At 46.6% G+C, this 18,953-nt stretch overlaps 1 protein-coding gene across 1 annotated transcript in view; it reads left to right on the forward strand.

Moving 5' to 3' along the window:
- The window catches only part of runx3 (RUNX family transcription factor 3), a 52,923-nt gene that overhangs the window by 9,305 nt on the left and 24,665 nt on the right, over positions 1–18,953 (forward strand). The window contains exons 2-4 of the mRNA XM_080012823.1: positions 11,717–11,958; positions 12,801–12,957; positions 13,808–13,912. Coding sequence (XP_079868949.1) covers positions 11,717–11,958; positions 12,801–12,957; positions 13,808–13,912 — 504 coding nt within the window. The remainder of the gene's footprint in view (positions 1–11,716; positions 11,959–12,800; positions 12,958–13,807; positions 13,913–18,953) is intronic.

The following is an 18,953-nucleotide window of genomic DNA, read 5'->3' on the forward strand; positions in this document are numbered from 1 at the left end:
TTTCACTTTGAATCAGTAAAACGACACAACGGGGCAGGGACAATGCGCCAGTCATTCGGTCCGCCAAGGCCGACCGGTCTAATTGCCGGGCGGCCGGGGTCCAGGCTTCTGATTGGGATTACAGACGCTCCTTGTCATCGCCGCGTCGTTAGTTTGTCGTTAGCCGTGCCCCCTGTTGACGTGGAGCGGCGAGGCGCTGGCCTAAACACAGCAATCAGGGGATTAGCGTGCAGTTTAGCCCAAAGCCTCGTTGGACGCCCGAGGCTCTCAGTCAGAGGGGAGAGAGAAAGAGAGAGAGAGAGAGAGAGAGAGAGAGAGAGAGGGCCCCGCCGCGCTGCGCTGGCTCGGCTCGACGTGGCCCGGGGGCACTGACTGTACACGGGCAACGCCACCGGTGATTAGCGACGCGGATGATGAGAGGAAACATTTAGTCACCTCTGACACACAGAGGTGGTTTTTCTCTGCCTCAGATCAAGCCAAGTCCTTCATTCAGGCAATCGTTTCAACGTAAACACCGCCGAAAATACGTTTTTAGCCCCAAATTAGTTTAGCTTAATCCGGTTCTGGGACTCGGGCCCGCGGAGTCACATGCAAAGCTTTGACTCTCTCCAGCCACTGCTCAAGGGCTCAGTGACATTTGCGGGTGAGTCATTCTCTGTTGATTTCATTTGAATCCAATTGGAGCGAATTGCCTGATTGACAGTGATCATTTGCTGCACAAAAACAGTGATACAATTATTTATGTGTCTCTAAGTGCTCTCCTGAGCTCCCTGGCTCGCATGCTGAGAGGCACCACACCCTCGTTTCCTCACAATGAAAAGCCCTGAGGGCCATCGGAGTATTTTCCAAGAGCCGTCTCGCGTCCGCGGAGGAAAGTGGCTCGGACACTTGTCAGGAAACCAGCGCCGGGGCCGTTGTATGAATCTGGTTACATTCTGTGGTGAGTTAGGTGGTGCTCAGGCAACTGGACCTCTCTGAAGGGGAAAATAAATGCAAATTCACGAGCTTTGAAGTCCATTTAAACTTGAATGGGTGTGACAGAACCTGGGATGACCTCTTTGTTAAAAAACAATTGAGCTTGATGAAAGACATTGAAAGAGTCTAAAGACGCTAGTCGTGTGTGCATTTGTGCGTGTGTGTGTAGGTGTGTGTGTGTGTGTGCATGTGTGTGTGTTTCTGTGCATGTGTCTGTGTGTGTGTGTGCGTTTCTGTGCATGTGTCTGTGTCTGTGTGTGTGTGTGTTTCTGTGCATGTGGCTGTGTGTGTGTGTGTGTGTGTGTGTGTGTGTGTGTGTGTGTGGGTGTGTGCATGTGTGTGTTTCTGTGCGTGTGTGTGTGTGTGTGTTTCTGTGCGTGTGTGTGTGTTTCTGTGCATGTGTGTGTTTGTGTGTGTGTGTGCGCGCATCCAGGAGAAGGAGATATGGAGAGAGAAATATGTGTGTTTAACTTGTGCAGCAGTTATACCTGAGGCATGGAAGTTGAGGGAGGCCATGCGTCGCTTGATTGACATTCATGTCATTTGATTCATACATGACACGCCTTATCGTGTTTCTCGATGGCTTCAAGGAACAGGGAACCTAGTCGCATAAAAAAAATACAAACACATGGCTTTTGTTGCATGGAGGAATGAACAACGGCATTCCTTGGGCAACCACATCAAAGGCTCCCCTTGCCACGGGGGCTAAATGAGGGCAAGCTCCTCCGCTCGCCTTCTCCTGACGCGGCTGAAAAAAAAGACGACACTTCTTCCAATCCGTGACTTTCCCCCCTCCTCCCTCCCCCCGTGTCGTCGCACCTCGCTCTCTCCCCTCGCCAGCGTCTCAAACGTCCGCCGGGGTCCTCCTTGGGGACCGCCACTCGGTCAAGCACAAAGGGGTATTGTCTGCTGATGAAAATGTGGTTTACAGGCTCCGCTGTAATGGCTCGGTGGTCGCTGGAAGCCATGCGCGCTTCCTAATATTGGGCTCACATGCGATTTCATTTTAAGAAAAACACCGAGTTATGGGGGGCTCTGTCTTTGTGTGTGTGTGTGTGTGTGGGGGGGGGGGGCGCCTCACGACTTATTTTCAGAGCAGGCAGGCTCCAACCCCAACCCCAACCCTCACACCCCGGCCCCTCCACCTCATCTCCCCCACGTTGTCAAGTCTCTGGTGGCGCTACTATATTTGTATGAGGTATTTTGGCAGAGGAAGAGCGTAGGCAGGCTGCGTTGCCAGTCAAACGTGTTTGGGTTGTCAAACTGAACGGCTTCCAGTGCCGCATTCTGTCTCCTCTCCTCAGTCAGCGTGAGCCATTTGATCCGTCACATGAACTCCATTAGAGTCGCGGGGAAGTTCAACTGCCGGGAGGTTTTTGGACGGCCTCGGCCTCGGCAGTCGGGAAAAGCAGCCCAGAGCAGACAAAGGGTCTGGCTGTGATCTGCGTGTCTGTAGCTGTGTGTTTCTATGAATGTCTTGGAAGATTTTGGCGTCCTGATAATACAGTAGGTGTGTGTGTGGAGCTGGGAAAGAGACGCCTAAATGAGACGAATTGACGAAATGTCTCGGTGCTGTTTTGGGCTCGAGGAGCAGCAACGTGGCCAGTGCTGGTTTCATAAAACACGTGCCACGGCTCAGTCACCACGGCAGGCTGTGGGCAGAGATGTTCGAGAGAGAAATGACTGACGAGATGGACGAATCAATTGGGCTTTATCGGGGCTGGCCACACTTTGTCCACTCTCCCGGCGGAGCTGTGAGGTGTTGGTGTTGGGAGGAGGAACCTCAGAATCCTGCGGCGCGATCCAAACGGCGGTGTCACGGCGGCGGGACAGTGGACAGCGGTGAGATAAATAGGCATTGATGGTCTGGCCACAGACCGTGCAGCACAACACTGCCTGGATTAAACAAGGCTAGACCTTTCCACAGGCATTTGTCACGGAGCTGACTCATACGGCTTAATTCCCGATGACATTTTTACAAGAGGTAATTGGGGAATTAAAATTGGACATACTCATACATACACGCGTAATTCCATCGTCCATTTGCGCCACGTGATAACTGAACCACTCGCTGCCGACCGGAGGAGAGAGCGAGTGTCTCCAGTTAAAGATTCTTCTTCTTTTGGTGTGTGTGTGTGTGTGTGCGTGTGTGTGTGTGTGTGTGTGTGTGGCAGCTGGGCTCAGGCAGGACTCTGGCACTGGGGCCGCATGGCAGTTAAACTGTCACAGGGAGGAACTCAAAATCTGTTACAGGAGGTGAATGCAGTGTGATGGTGCCACAGGTGTGTTTGTGTGTGAGTGTGTGTCTATATGTGTGTGTGTGTGTGTGTGTGTGTGTGTGTGTGTGTGTGTGTGTGTATGTGTGTGTGGTACTTCCCACCAGTCGCCAGTTGCTCACTATACTAGAATGCTGAAGCCAGGATCCATTTGGCAAAGGCAATGCACATGGGGAATCAGGATGTGTGTGTGTGTTTGTGTATGTGTGTGTGTGTGTTCGTCTATGCGCGCGCGCGTGCATGTGACTGTAGGGGGTGTGGGTGCTGTCACTTTGGCAACGCAACAGCACATATTGCAGCGATTACCACAGCGGAAAAATGTTTTTCTGCAACATGCAATTACTACAGATTACAGATTGCCATCCTTGCATCAGAAGCAGAAGGAGAAACACTGTGCATTGGTGAGTGTGCGTGTGTGTGTGTGTATGTATGTGTGTGTGTGTGTGTGTGTGTGTGTGTGTGTGTGTGTGTGTGTGTGTGTGTGTGTGTGTGTGTGTGTGTGTGTGTGTGTGTGTGTGTGTGGGTGTGCATGTGTGGGTGTATGTGCGTGCGCGTGTGTGTGTGTGTGTGTGTGCGCGCGTGCGTGTTTGAGTACGCGTCTAAGTGTGTTCATGTGTGTTGTTACGCGCAAATAGACAGACAGACACAGAGACAAAGAAAGATGAGAAATGATTATAGCTCACACTAAAAACCACAACTGAAAAGAAATGGAGGGAGATGACATATTTATGGAACTCATTTAGATCTGAAAGTTATGCTGACTTTCGGGGGTAAATAAAGACTCCGTGAAGAAGAAGAGGAAGAAGAGGAAGAAGAAGAAGAAGAAAAAGAAGAAGAAACAAAACCTGTCATTCACCAAAGAAAATGAACAGGGGTAGAGCAGCGTTCTCAGGTTATACTCAACATCCACAGATCAAGGTAACCTTAGGTCACGCCGAACAATGTTGCCCGACGACGGTGGCGGCAGTGGCCCACAGTGAGGCAGGGCCTTATTTACATAACCCACCAGATCAAACCTTCACCCAAAGAGCTCCTATAATAGCGCCGGGCCGTCTTTGGTTAGATTGCCGTCCAGGGCTTCTTTCAGTGGCTTCCAAAGAATAAACAGGCTCCAAGAAGCCACATCACAGCCACATCACCGCTGAATGTCATCGTCTGGTGAGTGTACCCGACGGATGATGTGAGGGCGGTCTCAGAGCGTAACCGAGGTTGGGGGGGGGGGGGGGTCGAGGGGTGCAGCACCACCACCACCCCTCCCTCCGGGTGTGGGTCCCCCCCCCCCCCGCCCCCTTGACCTGCCAATGAATGGACAGATATTAATTCCATTCGGTTATTGACACTGTGAGCACCCGTTGGCGAGGCGAGGGAAAAACATGTCTTAATATTATCCTACAAGGGCGTGCAGACTGATGAGTACATCCACACACACACAAACAAACACACGCACACGTGCACACACACACACACACACACACACACACACACACACACACACACACACACACATGCACACGCACTAAATGCTATCTGCAGCAGCCCCTTCTGGAGCAAAGGGAAATATCAAATTCCAATAGAAGATAGATAGACAGACAGACAGACAGACAGACAGACAGACAGACAGGTAGATAGATAGATAGATAGATAGATAGATAGATAGATAGATAGATAGATAGATAGATAGATAGATAGATAGATAGATAGATAGACAGACAGACAGACAGACAGACAGACAGACAGACAGACAGACAGAGACAGACAACAACACTTAATCAACAGAAAGAAATGGCAAAATATGAGAATTTAAGATATAGAATAAAACCCAAAGAAAATATGGCAATATACTCATCCTAATGATAGATGGCAAATATATCTTCCAAAATAACAGAAAATCAATAAAGAATGAATGGGTCAAATATCAATTGGTCGTATACAATAACCAATGAAATAAACCTGCCATTGAACCAGAAAGATAAACCTAAGGATAAGAAAATAATGGTGACGTCGATAAACCTCATGATGAGCATTAAATACAAGGCAAAAGAAAAATCGGACAAAAAAAAAAAACCTAGAGGAAAACTACCTTTAAAAAGAAACTATTTTTAAAATGTAAACCGTAAACAGATGGCAATAAAGTGTTTCCAATGGGGTTTGTTTTTGTTTGTTTGCTCGTAATTTTGCACAAACTATAGAACCAAAACAGCACAGCAACAAGAGTCAATGCCCACATCACGTTCAAAACGTCACTTTAATGGTCTGGCTGAGCTGTTTTGTTAAGCGTTTCGTTAGTGCACGGGATGGAAAAACATTGCTATACTCCAACAGACACAAATCCAGAGACATCCCCCAACAGCCATTACGGTAGTGAATTGATTCAAAGGCCTTTAATAAGCCCTCGGCTACGCTCCGCACCTTTTACAAAAATGTAGGCAGAGTATTAAAGATGCATGAGATGAACGGGCTCCTTGTCTCCTCTGGTGATCACTGCATCTTTGTCTGTCATACTTACACAGTAATTATCTCCCGGGTGTTTAAGAACCAAAAACTCGTTGATCGTCAGGGTAATGTATATCCTAAATGCCTCGGAGGGTCTGAGATTGGAGCCAAGCGCTGTTATGGGTAAAAAAAGAGACATCACGAGAGAGAAATTTATGGGCGGCTTCGCGGACACACATTAGGCCAAGTCTTGGACTAAATCACACTTTTAAGGTGGACTAACTGAAATGGCCTTTCTCACTCGTGGTTTGAAATAGTATCAGATTCACTCGTCCTGGTTTAAAAAAAAAATGGATTTCCAGAAGGAAGATTAGAGACAATGCAAAGTGAAGGTTAAAGTTTAACCTGACAGAGGCAGGTTTATCTTTGGATTCATGGAAGTGGCCTCCAGGTCGACCAGGCTGATCTGGACTAAAACCAGCACCAAGACCGGACAGAAGGAGCTGACAAGCCCTTCGCTACCTTGCTCTAGGACTTCCTAGTCTCGGGCTAATTCATCTTAAATTAAGCAACGTCTCAGAAAGGCGTTTTAAAAATTTTTGGATTCATTTAAGTAGGATTTGTTAAGCCCTCATTGTTTCAAATGGTTGTAAAAAAATTTTTTTTTTTTTTTCGGTTGTCTTTGAAGATACTTTGAAGACACAAGCACAACATCTCCGAACTGGTCCCTAATGGTTGGTTACACCAGAGAAGGGCAGCCTTCAGCTGGCAAAAAAAACATTTTAATATAAACCGTTCAATGTGTTCCCTATTTTCTTGTCTGCACATCAAATTGGACAATGATGGCCGCTGATTGTGATGTGTTGTTGACACATCATGTAATCAAGGTTTGAAAGGGAATCAGCCATCAGAGCAGCAAAGCCCAAACAATCTGTAGCCCTCATTGTTGTAATAGAGTTCCTCCATAGACTTGTGTATATAAACACTCCAGATGCCAGAATAGCATTTTGCTTTGAGGGGACTGGCGAAAATGGCTTTGGTAACTGACATCATACGTCGCAGTCTAATCACAGACACTCTAGTCATATCAAGTCGATTTTTTATTTTTTTTATTTTATAGCGAGCAAATTTCAAAAGGTAGGGAAGGGTAAACACGTCCGGCATTCCAGGGCCACCGCAGGGAGAAAAAAAAAAAAAAAAAAGGGGGGGGGGGGATCTTTGCCCGAAGTAGAGAGTTTATTCAATCCAAGCGGAATAAAAAAAAAAAACTCCATTTCATAGGAATTGTCCATTCAGAACACTCATATTTCCAGCGAGCAGAAACCCCCGGCTGAAATTCGAGGAGACACTTTCTGGAAGGAATGCGTTCGGTGGGTTGAGGGACAAGTTTGCCCTGTAATTTGTGAATGTACAGAAATGTGTGACGGCCGCAACCTCTCTAAAGATAGAAGCCTTTGTCTTATGTCATCCGTAAGCTTTAAACTTATTTGTAATTGCTCCCAAAAACCCACCCTCCTTTTTTTTTTTTTTTTTTTTTTTTCTCAAATGAACGGTTGCCGGTCCAGCGGCTCATGGTCGAAAATAGACCGTCCATTTAGAAAAGCTAATAGGGGATCATATTCAGGTGAAAAGGAAACTTTAAGGATTTCCATACTTGTTCAGTATTTTTGGAGACGTGGGAGACGGCGTGGGTGGCACAAGCCGTAGGTGCAGTTTTCCAGACCTGACGGCACTAATACCACCGGCCCTTACATTGTTCGTCTTCCTCAGCCCCGTCCCGAGCAGACGCCGCAGTCTCTGTTGAATAATGGATGGCGACAACTTCTTTTAATGAAACGAAGACTGTGACAGACGATAAGATTCCTTCTGGGAAACTCCTCTTACCTATATCCTTTAAGGCAAGGATCTTTTTTCGTCTCACCAATTTGTTTCGTGACGGAGGGGTGGGCGGAGGGGTCTCACATGTCATGCAGGCAAGGTTTTGGTTTTTTTTTTCCCTTATTTTTTTGTCTTGGTTACAGACCCCGGTCCGCCCGGATCATTAAAAATCGTTCAGGGGCACGGCGGTCTCCGTCCTCAACGTCTGTGCGGCTGAAACCGTAGAAAGTGCACGTGGAGATGCCGAGGTCTAAATATGACAGGCGCCCGGAGCCAAGCGGTGTAGCTTGGGCCTGTGGTCACGTGTTAATAATGAACCGAAGCGGGAGGAAGAGTGAAATATTACCTATTGCCAGCGGTGGAAGAAGTACTCGGGCCGTGGTAGTCAAAGTACCGTAGAAGTACTGTGGCACAAAATGACTCCAGTAAAAGTTAAAGTGTTCTACTGTGGCGTATGTAAGGTCTCAGGGACAGTGGCTCAGGTGGTCGAGCATCTACATTTTATTGCTCCTGGTGGCTGCGTCCATTGGTGTATTAATAATTGTAAGTCGCTTTGGATAAAAGCTTCTTCTGAATTACGTGACGTCAGGTGACGGCTTACTGTTAAATGTAACACAAGTGGTATAAAATATTATAATGTGGTGCCATATTCACAAGAAAATGGACCAACTGAATCGTTGATGAGCAATCCTAAATCACTTCCATAGCTCCAGTGCCTGATTGAAATATACATCAATGTAAATCCTGATAAGTAAAAAAAAAAAAAAATAATAGAATTAAAAAATTATAAAGTAACACAAGTGTCTTAGAAATGTACGAGAGTAAAAAGCATAGATGTTTGCATTGAGTTGCTGGCGTGTAAAAGGCGAAGGTCTCTGACACTGAATGTACTCAGGTAAAGTACAGATACTTGAATAAAAATGCGGTTACATTCCACCGCCGTCTACCCGCCGGTATTGTTTGGATTTAGAGTTTCGGACGAGTCGCTTTCAATTAAAGCGTCGTTGGATCCCTTCAAAATTGCCCACGCGTGCCTGTGTCTCCACGCTCTCCATGCGGTGAAACAACGCGTCGGTTTCACACGTCGGACCCCCTCCCTTCATCAGAATTTATCCTTTTTTTTGGGGGGGGGGGGGGGGGGGATTATTTTACTCCTCCAACTGCCTCCGTCTCCGGTCCGAATCTCACCCATTAGATAAGAGGAATTAGGGGTGGAAAACCACTCCGTTCACGCCTGGCACTGTTGTCCACTGCGCTTCATTAATGCCCTTCATGCATTTAACAACTTAAAAAAAAAACATTCATCCATTCATTTCCCCCGACCGCCCGCCCGCCCCCCCCCACCCCCCCTCTGGAAACATTTACATCGTTAATGGTCAAAGAAAGTGGAAAACAAAAGCTAAAGAATATAAACAAAGTGAGTGATTTTTTTTGTGTGAATTCTATTACTAAAATAAAGAGAGCAATCAGCAAACGTCGCACTTAAATAGCAATAGTTAAAGATAACCTAAAAATATACATCTCTCTCAATATCTCTCTCTCCCTCCCTCCCTCTCTCTCTCTCTCTCTCTCTCCCTCTCGTTAGAAACCATCCCAGTTTAAAGTGCGCACAATATTCGATCCAGTTAATTGTTCAGAAGAAAAAAACAAGAGGATAAATAAGAAGAAGAAAAAAAAAATAACGAGAAAACCGTCCGGGATTCCTCATTTATTTGATGAATTATGAGAGGAACTTTCTTGGAAAAATCTGAACTCGTTTAGACGTTGAGATGATTTGGTTTAGGTTCCCACTTCTTGTTGAATTATAGCTACAGAAGCCCATTGCGTTTAAGGAACTAATTAAATAAAAGGAAAATAGCAAGGTATGGGATGGGTGAAGTATAGCTCAGCTTTATTATTTATAGTGGCTTTTCATTTGATAAATAGGCCTATGGAGTTAGGAAACGAATAACCTGTACCACATATGTTATATTAAATTAAAATCACCATAAACATAGCACATTATGATTTCTATAAATTGCACCTCGAAGGCCGTAAAGCGCTTTATTCGTCTACTCCAGTAACTGAGGGAAAGGCATTTATTGCATTTGATTATGCAAAATAATACCGTATTTTCTCGTGTATTAGTGCACATATTAAAAGTGTCACTTTCCCTGCAGATTTCAAATGCCTCCCTCATGGTCTCTGCTATAATATTGAAATACAAATGCGCCTACTAGTGTCTGAAAGCGGCATCACATGGCGCAACGTCACACCGCAGGGTGTGCCATCACAACCCCAAACCTCCAAACAGCCCGGGGGCTGAACCGTGGTTTTGTTGTACCCTTTGATGAAAGATAACCGCTCATTTATATGTTATCGAATCAATAAATCAAATTGAAAATACGTCATAGAGAACGACGTATCTTAAAATCAAGTGCAACCGAGATAGATCTCTTGAAATGACATTAGCTGCATGTTTAACGACCCAATGCAGAAATAAATCAACAATAACCATAATGAAATATGATTGTGCATTTATAGTATGGCTATGATATGTTATCATAGTATATTGATGGAGGGGGCGCGTTGCGGGTATTCTAACAGTGCCTCCAAATTATGCAGATATCTTATCTTAAAAATGTACAACAATTAATTTATATTGTTAGGCAAGCTGAAATGTATCAATTTATTCATTGATTATTTTTTTTTATTTGTTTCTTGGCTCGTTTTGATTTCCATTGTAATAATAATAATAAAATCAGAAGTCAAGGGCTTTAATTAATTCACGACAAGAACCCATCATATCTATTGCTTTAATGACTTTAATGCCAAGTATAAATGTGATTATTTTCATATTTAGCTTTTGTTTTTTTTTTCCACGTCACACTCTCCTCTCCCTATGTGTTCAAATAATAAAACACGGGGGGGGGGGGGGGGGTTCGGGAGGCGCAGATAGCATCTATAATTCACGACGGAAGAGAGAGCGAGGCTCCGATTGGTCCGATGAAAGCCCAGCCCAGTCGGGTGATTGGTCCAAATCACCGCCACACTCCCAGCCACTAAAAAAAAACAAAAAAAAAAAAAAAAAACCTCCCCCCCCCCCCCCTCCCCCCAAAAAAAAAAAAAGAAAAAGAGGCTGAAGTGACTTTGGGTAAATAATATTCACTGCGCTTCTCACTCCGCGACCTTCATCTGGGACTCGCTGCCGTGTGCGTGACGCGCGACGGACTCTAAGGAACTCGCGCAGAAGGAAAAGCCGCGTTCGGCCGTTGCGCAGTTGGTTCGGTTGGATTTTTGATTCTTGTTGGGGTTTTTTTTTTTTTTTGTTGGTTTTTGTTTTTGATTTTTGATCTGATTTGATTTTTATTTTTTTTGATTTTGATTTTTTTTGATTTTCGTTGTTTGTGGCTCCGCTTCCGAAGTTCGATGAAGATTAAGTTGCGCCCGCGAGCGTCTTAGGTATCCGGGGGGGGGCTGTGTCGGAGAGAGAAGTTTTTGGGGGCGCGGATCCACGGCGCGTCGCGGAGCGCACTTCGAGCGCTCCTCTGTTGCGTCTTTCTTTTCTGTCTCACTTCGGTCCTTGGAGGATTTTCCCCGTTGACAGCTGGGCGCTGACCGGCTGTGTAGGGGTTGTTTTTTTTTTTTTTTAACTTATCAAATTATTTAGCATCCTGCCGCTTTTGTTTGTTTTCGGGATCCTGTCGGTGCCTGGCGTGCGAATCTGCACTTTTTACTGAAGTTTTTTTTTTCCCCCCACCGAGCGCACGGTACATTGAAGCCAAGAGAGACTTTGGAGAGCTTGTGTTTCACGCCCATCCACAGTTAGAGAAACAGAAAGCAACCCACGTTTTCCGAGCTCGTGCAGATGATACACCTTTATGTTTCTGTTAGTTAAAGACTCTTAAAAGAAAAAAAAAACTCGGGGTCGGGGTTTCTTTTTCGAAGCGCATCACCAATTGAACACCGGGGCTGCGCGCACTCGGCTCCGTCCACACTGCGCTCCACCTCTGGACTTGACCCGCTTGCCCGCCGCCGTCGGTGTGGAACCCCCGGGGGGGAAAGAAAAAGAGGACTCTCTGTCTTTCCACCAGAGCACCCCGCGACGCGCACTGCTGCTGACAACGCCGGCGAATCGGCACTGACCACGGCTGTTGTGATGCATATTCCCGTAGACCCGACCACCACCAGACGGTTCACGCCGCCCTCCACGTCCTTCCCCTGCAGCAAGATCGGCGACGGCAACGGCACCATGGCCAACCCGGGCCCGCTGCGCTCCAGACCGGACACCAGGAACGTGGTGGACGTGCTGGCGGACCACGCCGGGGAGCTGGTCCGCACCGACAGCCCCAACTTCCTCTGCTCCGTGCTGCCCTCACACTGGAGGTGCAACAAGACGCTGCCCGTGGCTTTCAAGGCAAGACCATTTTAACATTTACAAATTGGAACTATCCCCCAATAAATATGCGTACAAAGCCTGGGTGAGACCAACAGAAAGGCCCAATAATAATTCAAAGTTTCTCCATTTTAATTGTGATTCAGACTGTGCGCCTATGTTGTCAGCTTTCATAATGCATCTTGGTGTTGTGTTGATTCATTGAGGCTTTTATTTGGATTATTTAAGATAGATTTTTTTTTATATATAGACGGGTTTTTTTTAATGATAAAAAGCAAGATTTTATTCCAAAAAATAACTTTCTTAAATCTTCCTTAATCGCTGCAATTTATTGTCGACACATTATTTTGATAACAATGAGGATACAAAAATGATGGCTTTATAGTTCTGTGGATAAACGAACGTGCACATATGCACATTTTAAGTCAGCTATGAATGACAAATGATAACTGCTGGATCTGATTGTATAACTAGAAAAAAATATAAATAAAATTAACAATGGTATGGAGACAAAAAAAATATATATATGCACAGATTCGGGGAAATTAAGTGGTTCTATGATGAATTATCACTGCTGTCTAATTTAGAATGATGTGATGGAGGTTGCTTTAAAAATCCACAGGCCACAGTGTATAGGCCTAAGCCTATTAAAAAAAAAACAATTTCGATAATATAATTATTGCTGTTATTATTGTTATTATTGTTGTTATTATTATTAATTAATATTTTTTTTTAAATTATTATTTTTTGATTTAAAATTGCCTTTCAAAAAAGCCAAGGACACAGTTGTTTTTACTTATAACCGACTGTGGTTTGGCTTGCGCAGTCGCTATTTAATTTGGTTTATATGTGTGATGCTGCAGGTCGTGGCTCTGGGTGACGTCCCCGACGGGACCCTGGTCACGGTGATGGCCGGTAACGACGAGAACTACTCAGCCGAGCTGAGGAACGCCTCGGCGGTGATGAAGAACCAGGTGGCCCGCTTCAACGACTTGCGCTTCGTGGGCCGGAGCGGCAGAGGTGGGTGACCCAAAGGGGGTACCTTTTTCCCCCCTTTTTTTAATGTATATATTTTTTTTAATTAAATTGGCCCTAATTGATTCTAGGGCTCCTCCGGGTCGGATCCAGGTGGCGCACCAGGTTCCGACCGCGGTAATTGTTCTAGGCGGTCACGTGGTGTTGAACGACTGAGGGTGGCCGTTTCTAGGCCCGGCCCTGAATTTCCGATGTCGGGAAGAAAATGGTTGAGTAAAAAATAAAATTAAAAAAAAAACCCTCATAGGGATGTAGGTTGTGGCTACTTCATGCGTAGTCCCACTAACATCAGTAAAAATAAAAAAGTAAATTCTTTTTATACCAGCAATGGGCCCATTTCACACAAAAGGCCATTTTCAGTCCATGGACTGTCAGTTAAAAAGCTTTCGCTTTCCCCCTCTTACACTAGAGCCGCTGCTCACATTCATCATGCAGACTATACTAATGAAAAATATAGATTAAAAACAACCTTTAATTTAAGCAGTGAATTAGCCCTACCCGAGGATTACTTTTCCTCGCACATTTTTTTCTTTTATTAACAAAGAGAGTTTGATATGAGCGTCTCTGCAGCGCGCCACGTAGACGCAGGGTGGAGGGAGCTAGAAAACACTGTTTGATGAGTAAAATGTCACTGTAAGTCGTCCAGACAACCTGGAATGCATGTTCAGAGTGATTTAAAATAATGTCTTTCCAATGTTGGTCCACCAAGGGGCGGGCCCCCAGTTTTAAATGTCCAGTCATTAAGGGAGGGAATAAATGCCTCGATTAATTCCGTTGAACACGCAAGGTGTTGCTGAGATGTTTTTCATCAAACAATGCTCTGTGTCTGGTGCAGGAAAGAGTTTCACACTGACCATCACGGTCTTCACTGGTCCCCCCCAAGTGGCCACCTACCACCGAGCCATCAAGGTCACCGTGGACGGGCCCAGGGAGCCACGCAGTGAGTACACACTATAATAAGAATTAAACGTGAAAAAACAGCGCCACTGTTCCAGGCCCCCCGTCGTCCAACCCCAACACTGTCAGTATGAACTAAAAAAAAAATTGTGGTGTGATCTATATCTGAGAAATTATGGAGGAGCACAATTGCAGATATTTTGAGCTCTAATAGAGGTGATGTCATCAGTGCCACCCTAAAAATACGGCCGAAAAGTATATAGCACCGAGTACCTATTTGCGTGCATGCTTGTGTGTGTTTGAATGTCAGTGTCTATGCATGGGCTGACAGCTATAAAGCTGAAAAATAAGTTAACTGGGATGGACAAGAGTATAATTCCAATCAATGGACAGTACAATCGTGGACCAAATTGCTCCACACACACACACACACACACACACACACACACACACACACACACACACACACACACACACACACACACACACACACACACACACACACACACACACACACACACACACACACAACTGTACAAAAGCCCATTCCCGCGGGCTTTTGAGAGTGTCTGTGTAAGCGTGTGTCCGTGTTTGCATGTGTGCGCAGCAGCAGCACGGGGAGGGGCCCATTCAGGAGGAAACTGTGAGGCGTATTAAGGCCTAACCCAAGACCGCTAAGAGGAACGGTGCGGTGCATCTTGAAGCCACAGATGGCCCGGCGCTGTGACCTGACCCCCCCCCCCCAGCACCGTTCACACACTCCTACCTGACCAACCACATAAGTGGCTCGTTGACTTAACACAGGGCCGGGCCCCGGCCGCTGTTAACCCTGGCACCGAGGGCCCTGCGTGCTGAGGCTGTTAGTGCCGCCATTTAGCCGCAGCTGCATACTAATGTGGTTTGATGCTACTGGTTCCAGAGCGTAGGGTTACTTAAATGATCGCAGTGCATCAGAGAGCCGTGTATCAATGCGTGCGCGCCTGTGTACAGCATGTGTTTGCCCGCGCGTCTGTGTACACGCGCTTTGGGTTTTCTCGCGCTGGAGTCGGGATAGGCGAGGTGGGTAGGATTTCATCATCATTCCTGCGGAGCTAGGGTGTTTATAATGGCTCTGCAGCGCAGGGTTTTAGGGGCCTGTGAACAGGCGGATAGCTATGCCTTGCGCTCATGTCTGCCGAACGACCTATTTGGGACGGGGTGGATTTAGCCCAGTCAAAACAGCCCACCGCTGGGGGTCAAAGCAGGGAGAGGGAGAGCGGCGCTATATGCCACATGACCCCCCCCCCCCCCCGCCCGCCTCCACCCCCCCTCCAGTGCAGGACACTATTAGAGGTGACATTATGCATGGATACTTAAAGTAAGGAGAGAGCCATAGAGGAGGAGGAAGAGATTATAATAAACACACTGTGTTTGTTTGGATGTATCGCTTGTTTTGCAAATACATGTAAAAAAAAAAACTGTCTGCTCGTGGGTTTATCTGTTCATTGGTGCAGGTTTGCATGCATTCTTGAATTTCCTAGTTTGAAAAAAAACAAACAAGTGCATCAAGGATGTCTCCGGTCTGTCTCTGTCAACGTGTCATGGCTCTAGATGTGGCGTCAGCGTGGCCATGCTACTTTTACACCGGCGCTGCTGTGCTATTAAGTGACACTGTTTAATATAGGGCGGGAGGAATTTAGGGCTCCATTAAACTCAGTAACAGCCATGGAGCTCCACCACAGAGAAACCACAGAAAACATCAACTTTTGATACCACACAATAATAAGAAAATAAAGATAAAAAAAAATAATAATAATAACAATGTGTTCAGGTGTAGTAGAAATATTCACACTCAACCTCACTGAGCAGAATCCCATGATGATATGGAAATGAGTCTTTAAAAACCCACATCTATCTGCAGATGGTATTATGCAATGGAAGTAGTTCCTGTATTGAGAAGCTTCAAACACTTCAAACCATTATTTTTTTCTTTACATTGCAGTTTATTTTGTTTTTGCTTTCGCTTTAGACGTTTCGCTTTTGCTGCCCAGATCGAATATTCAGAAGCATTTTTTTTATTATGTTTATTTTATTTTAAAATTCCGGCCAAAAAATGGGCAAGCTTGGGCCACCTTTGAATACACCCAAAACTAACAGCCAAAGCAGTGCATCAATATTAAGGAAACACAGGAAAACATATATATTTTTGTAATATTTACTTTATTTTAGCATACTACGCATTCCGACATGTCTTTCCCCGCTCACTCGCCAACCGACCCGCCTGGTGAAGACACTACTTGTTACGTTATCACCCTCCATGCGCTCCCAGCGCGTAGTGAGCCTGGGACCAGCGCTGGCCCGGCTGGATTCACCTGTTCGCTGGCAGGCTGCGGGGCTCGCCTGCACAGGGTTCTGCACTCGCTGTTTGCACAGAGCCTGCATTTGCATGGCTGCCAGCCCAGGCATGGCAGGAAGCTGGCATGCGGGTGGTGGCGGAGGGGTGGGATATTAATGTTTGCGGATCCGGTTGGGAGAACCTGATGGACAGGACTGCTTTAGCCTGACTGCCAGTGGCAAAATAACACTCTACGATTCCCGCGTCTGGGGTGCACCAATGCACACATAGGCAAAGGCGGGACAACAAATGCGGCCGGGCAGTAACATAGCACAAGTAAACACGGACAGGTACACACATGCACACACAGTCTGAAATGGAGTTTAGTCTCTCTCTCTCCCCCCCCCCCCCCCCCCCCCCCACATCCTGCACTCGTCACACTTCCTCAACGCAAATTCTGTTTGTCACACGTCAAACTCATCTGAATTATGCTGAAGCCAAAATGGGAGTTCAGTTTGTCTGAGAGTCCCCCCCACCCCCGCTTTCTGAGAAGTGAAGCTTTTATGCGTGTGGGGGTGGGGCAGTAATTAAAGGGAAAGCGATGAAATTCTCTGAAAGTGACGAGAGACCCCCGACACCCCCCCACCCCACCCCCACCTCAGTCCCAAAGGTCCCCTCACTTCACCCACATCAATTAATCCCATGTCCTATTAAGGTGACGCCCTTCTATCTATCAATCCACCCCCCACCCCCCCTCTCTCTCATATGATGACATCAGCCTGCATCTATCTATTTAAGGGGGGGGACTGTATTTCTGTCTGTCTCTCCATCTGTCTCTCTCTCGCTCTCTCTCTCTCTCTCTGAATGTCTCTCTATGAGAGTGAATCAGCTCCTAGGAGAGGGGATGAACTCACCGGGGCTCTGACTCGGTCAGTCTGCCCTATCAACACGCACGGATTGAGATGGAGCTCAAAGACACATATACACATAGACAGAACACAAACACACATTTTCTCACATGCGGTACCATAGGCTCATCACCGGGATTAGACTACACAATATTTTTGTCTTTCACAATGGTCACAATGTCAGATAAGGCAATCATAGTGCCATCAATTTTTGCCGTGTCTCGGCCGGGAGACCGGCAACATCAGTATGATCCCGACCAATCATCGTATGCTGGCTTTCATGACCTTGAGCGAGTTCATAGGTCGTCGGGGAGGAGGGTCAAGAAATTGTTAATCATGGCTACAGAACATGTGTGATGCTGGCGGGTTTGTGTTCCGAAAAAGGTTTTGGACCCGTTCCTGGGTGTCATGAAGAGGACAGTATGTGCTGTCTATCCTTCAAAGAGAACTTGAGGTCACAAATGTGTTAACATGTTCCTCATGTTCCCGGTGAGCGGGGCCCTGTCCCGGCTCCCTGTGCGCCCGGGGAGGGGGATCCTTCGTCAGCGGAGGGAGCCGAGTCTGTCCAGGGGGAGCAGGGGGACAGGGAGGTGGTGGAGACCGAACCGCTGTGAGAGACAGGGGCAGAGGAATTGTTGCCACTGCTTAACGAACCTCTCTTCGATTTCGCTGTTCCACCTGAAGGCAGCAACAGCAGCATCCCTCTTTCTCTTCACCATGTTTACACATGTGCACCAGAGAGCACTCTGTCATCCTATTGGTCAATATCAAGGAACACGAGTGTCCCAGACGCCACTTTGCCGTTCTTTGATTATGTCACACAACAAGGGGTAAAGACGCCCGTTCGTCGTTCCCGACATTCATATTCGGGCGCCAGGCTGAAAATTTGTCCGCGCCGACAAAATCAAGTCAAAATCTGGAAGAATTTGTGTAGTCTGATCCCAACATTTGAGAAAACACACACAAGTGCGGCGACGTTTTGTTGACTCTATTCACTCTGCTGAGCTGGGTGTGCTCATCCAGCTCCCTGAGGAGAATGGAGGCCAATGTGGGCCGGCTGCAATGGGGTACTACCACTGGCGGCGGCGAGTGCAGTATTTGCATTTGGCACGCAGACTGTACAAGGTATGCAAATAGGCAAACAATGACATTTGCTATGTTATTGCAGTTTCTCTTCAAACTAAACAAATGTATGTGCGTGTGTGCATGTGTGCATGCGTGCGCGCGCGTGTGTGTGTGTGTGTGTGTGTGTGTGTGTGTGTGTGTATCGGCGTGCACGTGTGTATTTCTGAGCGTGTGCGCGTGTTCACACGCACCTGCCAGGTGTGTCCATCTCTTTGAGTCGGCCGAATGTCCACACCCCCGCTCCACAAATCACATGAAAGGCTCAGCCCTCGGTGCGAATTGCTCTCTCAAAGGCAACTTTGATGTTTGAAAATGGAGATGGGTGTTTTTGAGAGAAAGGCCCACAGGTGTATCTGTGCCAGGGGATAGGAGGAGAAAAAATAGGGACGGGGACTGACGCCGGGTACTTTCCTGACTGCTAATGACTCCCACAACTCGCAGATGTATAACCCGGAGACATGGCCACGTATACACACACAAACACACACTGTAGTGATGGCAAGGCAAGATCTCAGAGATAACAAAAAACTCCCTTGATGATAACAAAACTTGTGATGCTTATCGTGCGTTGAAGAGCTGATAACATGACAATAATGTCCATTTACAGCTCCCAGTGCGTACTTTCCTGATGAAATGCCACTCTTTGTTTGCCGACAACGACCCCGGGTCCGCACCGTTCCCACTCTGCCGCTTCATGAGGGTCAGTCTAGTCCCGTCACTCTCGGCATCGGCCATTT

This window comes from Zeus faber (assembly GCF_960531495.2).
Source record: "Zeus faber genome assembly, chromosome: 13".
In the NCBI taxonomy this organism is placed as follows: Eukaryota; Metazoa; Chordata; class Actinopteri; order Zeiformes; family Zeidae; genus Zeus; species Zeus faber.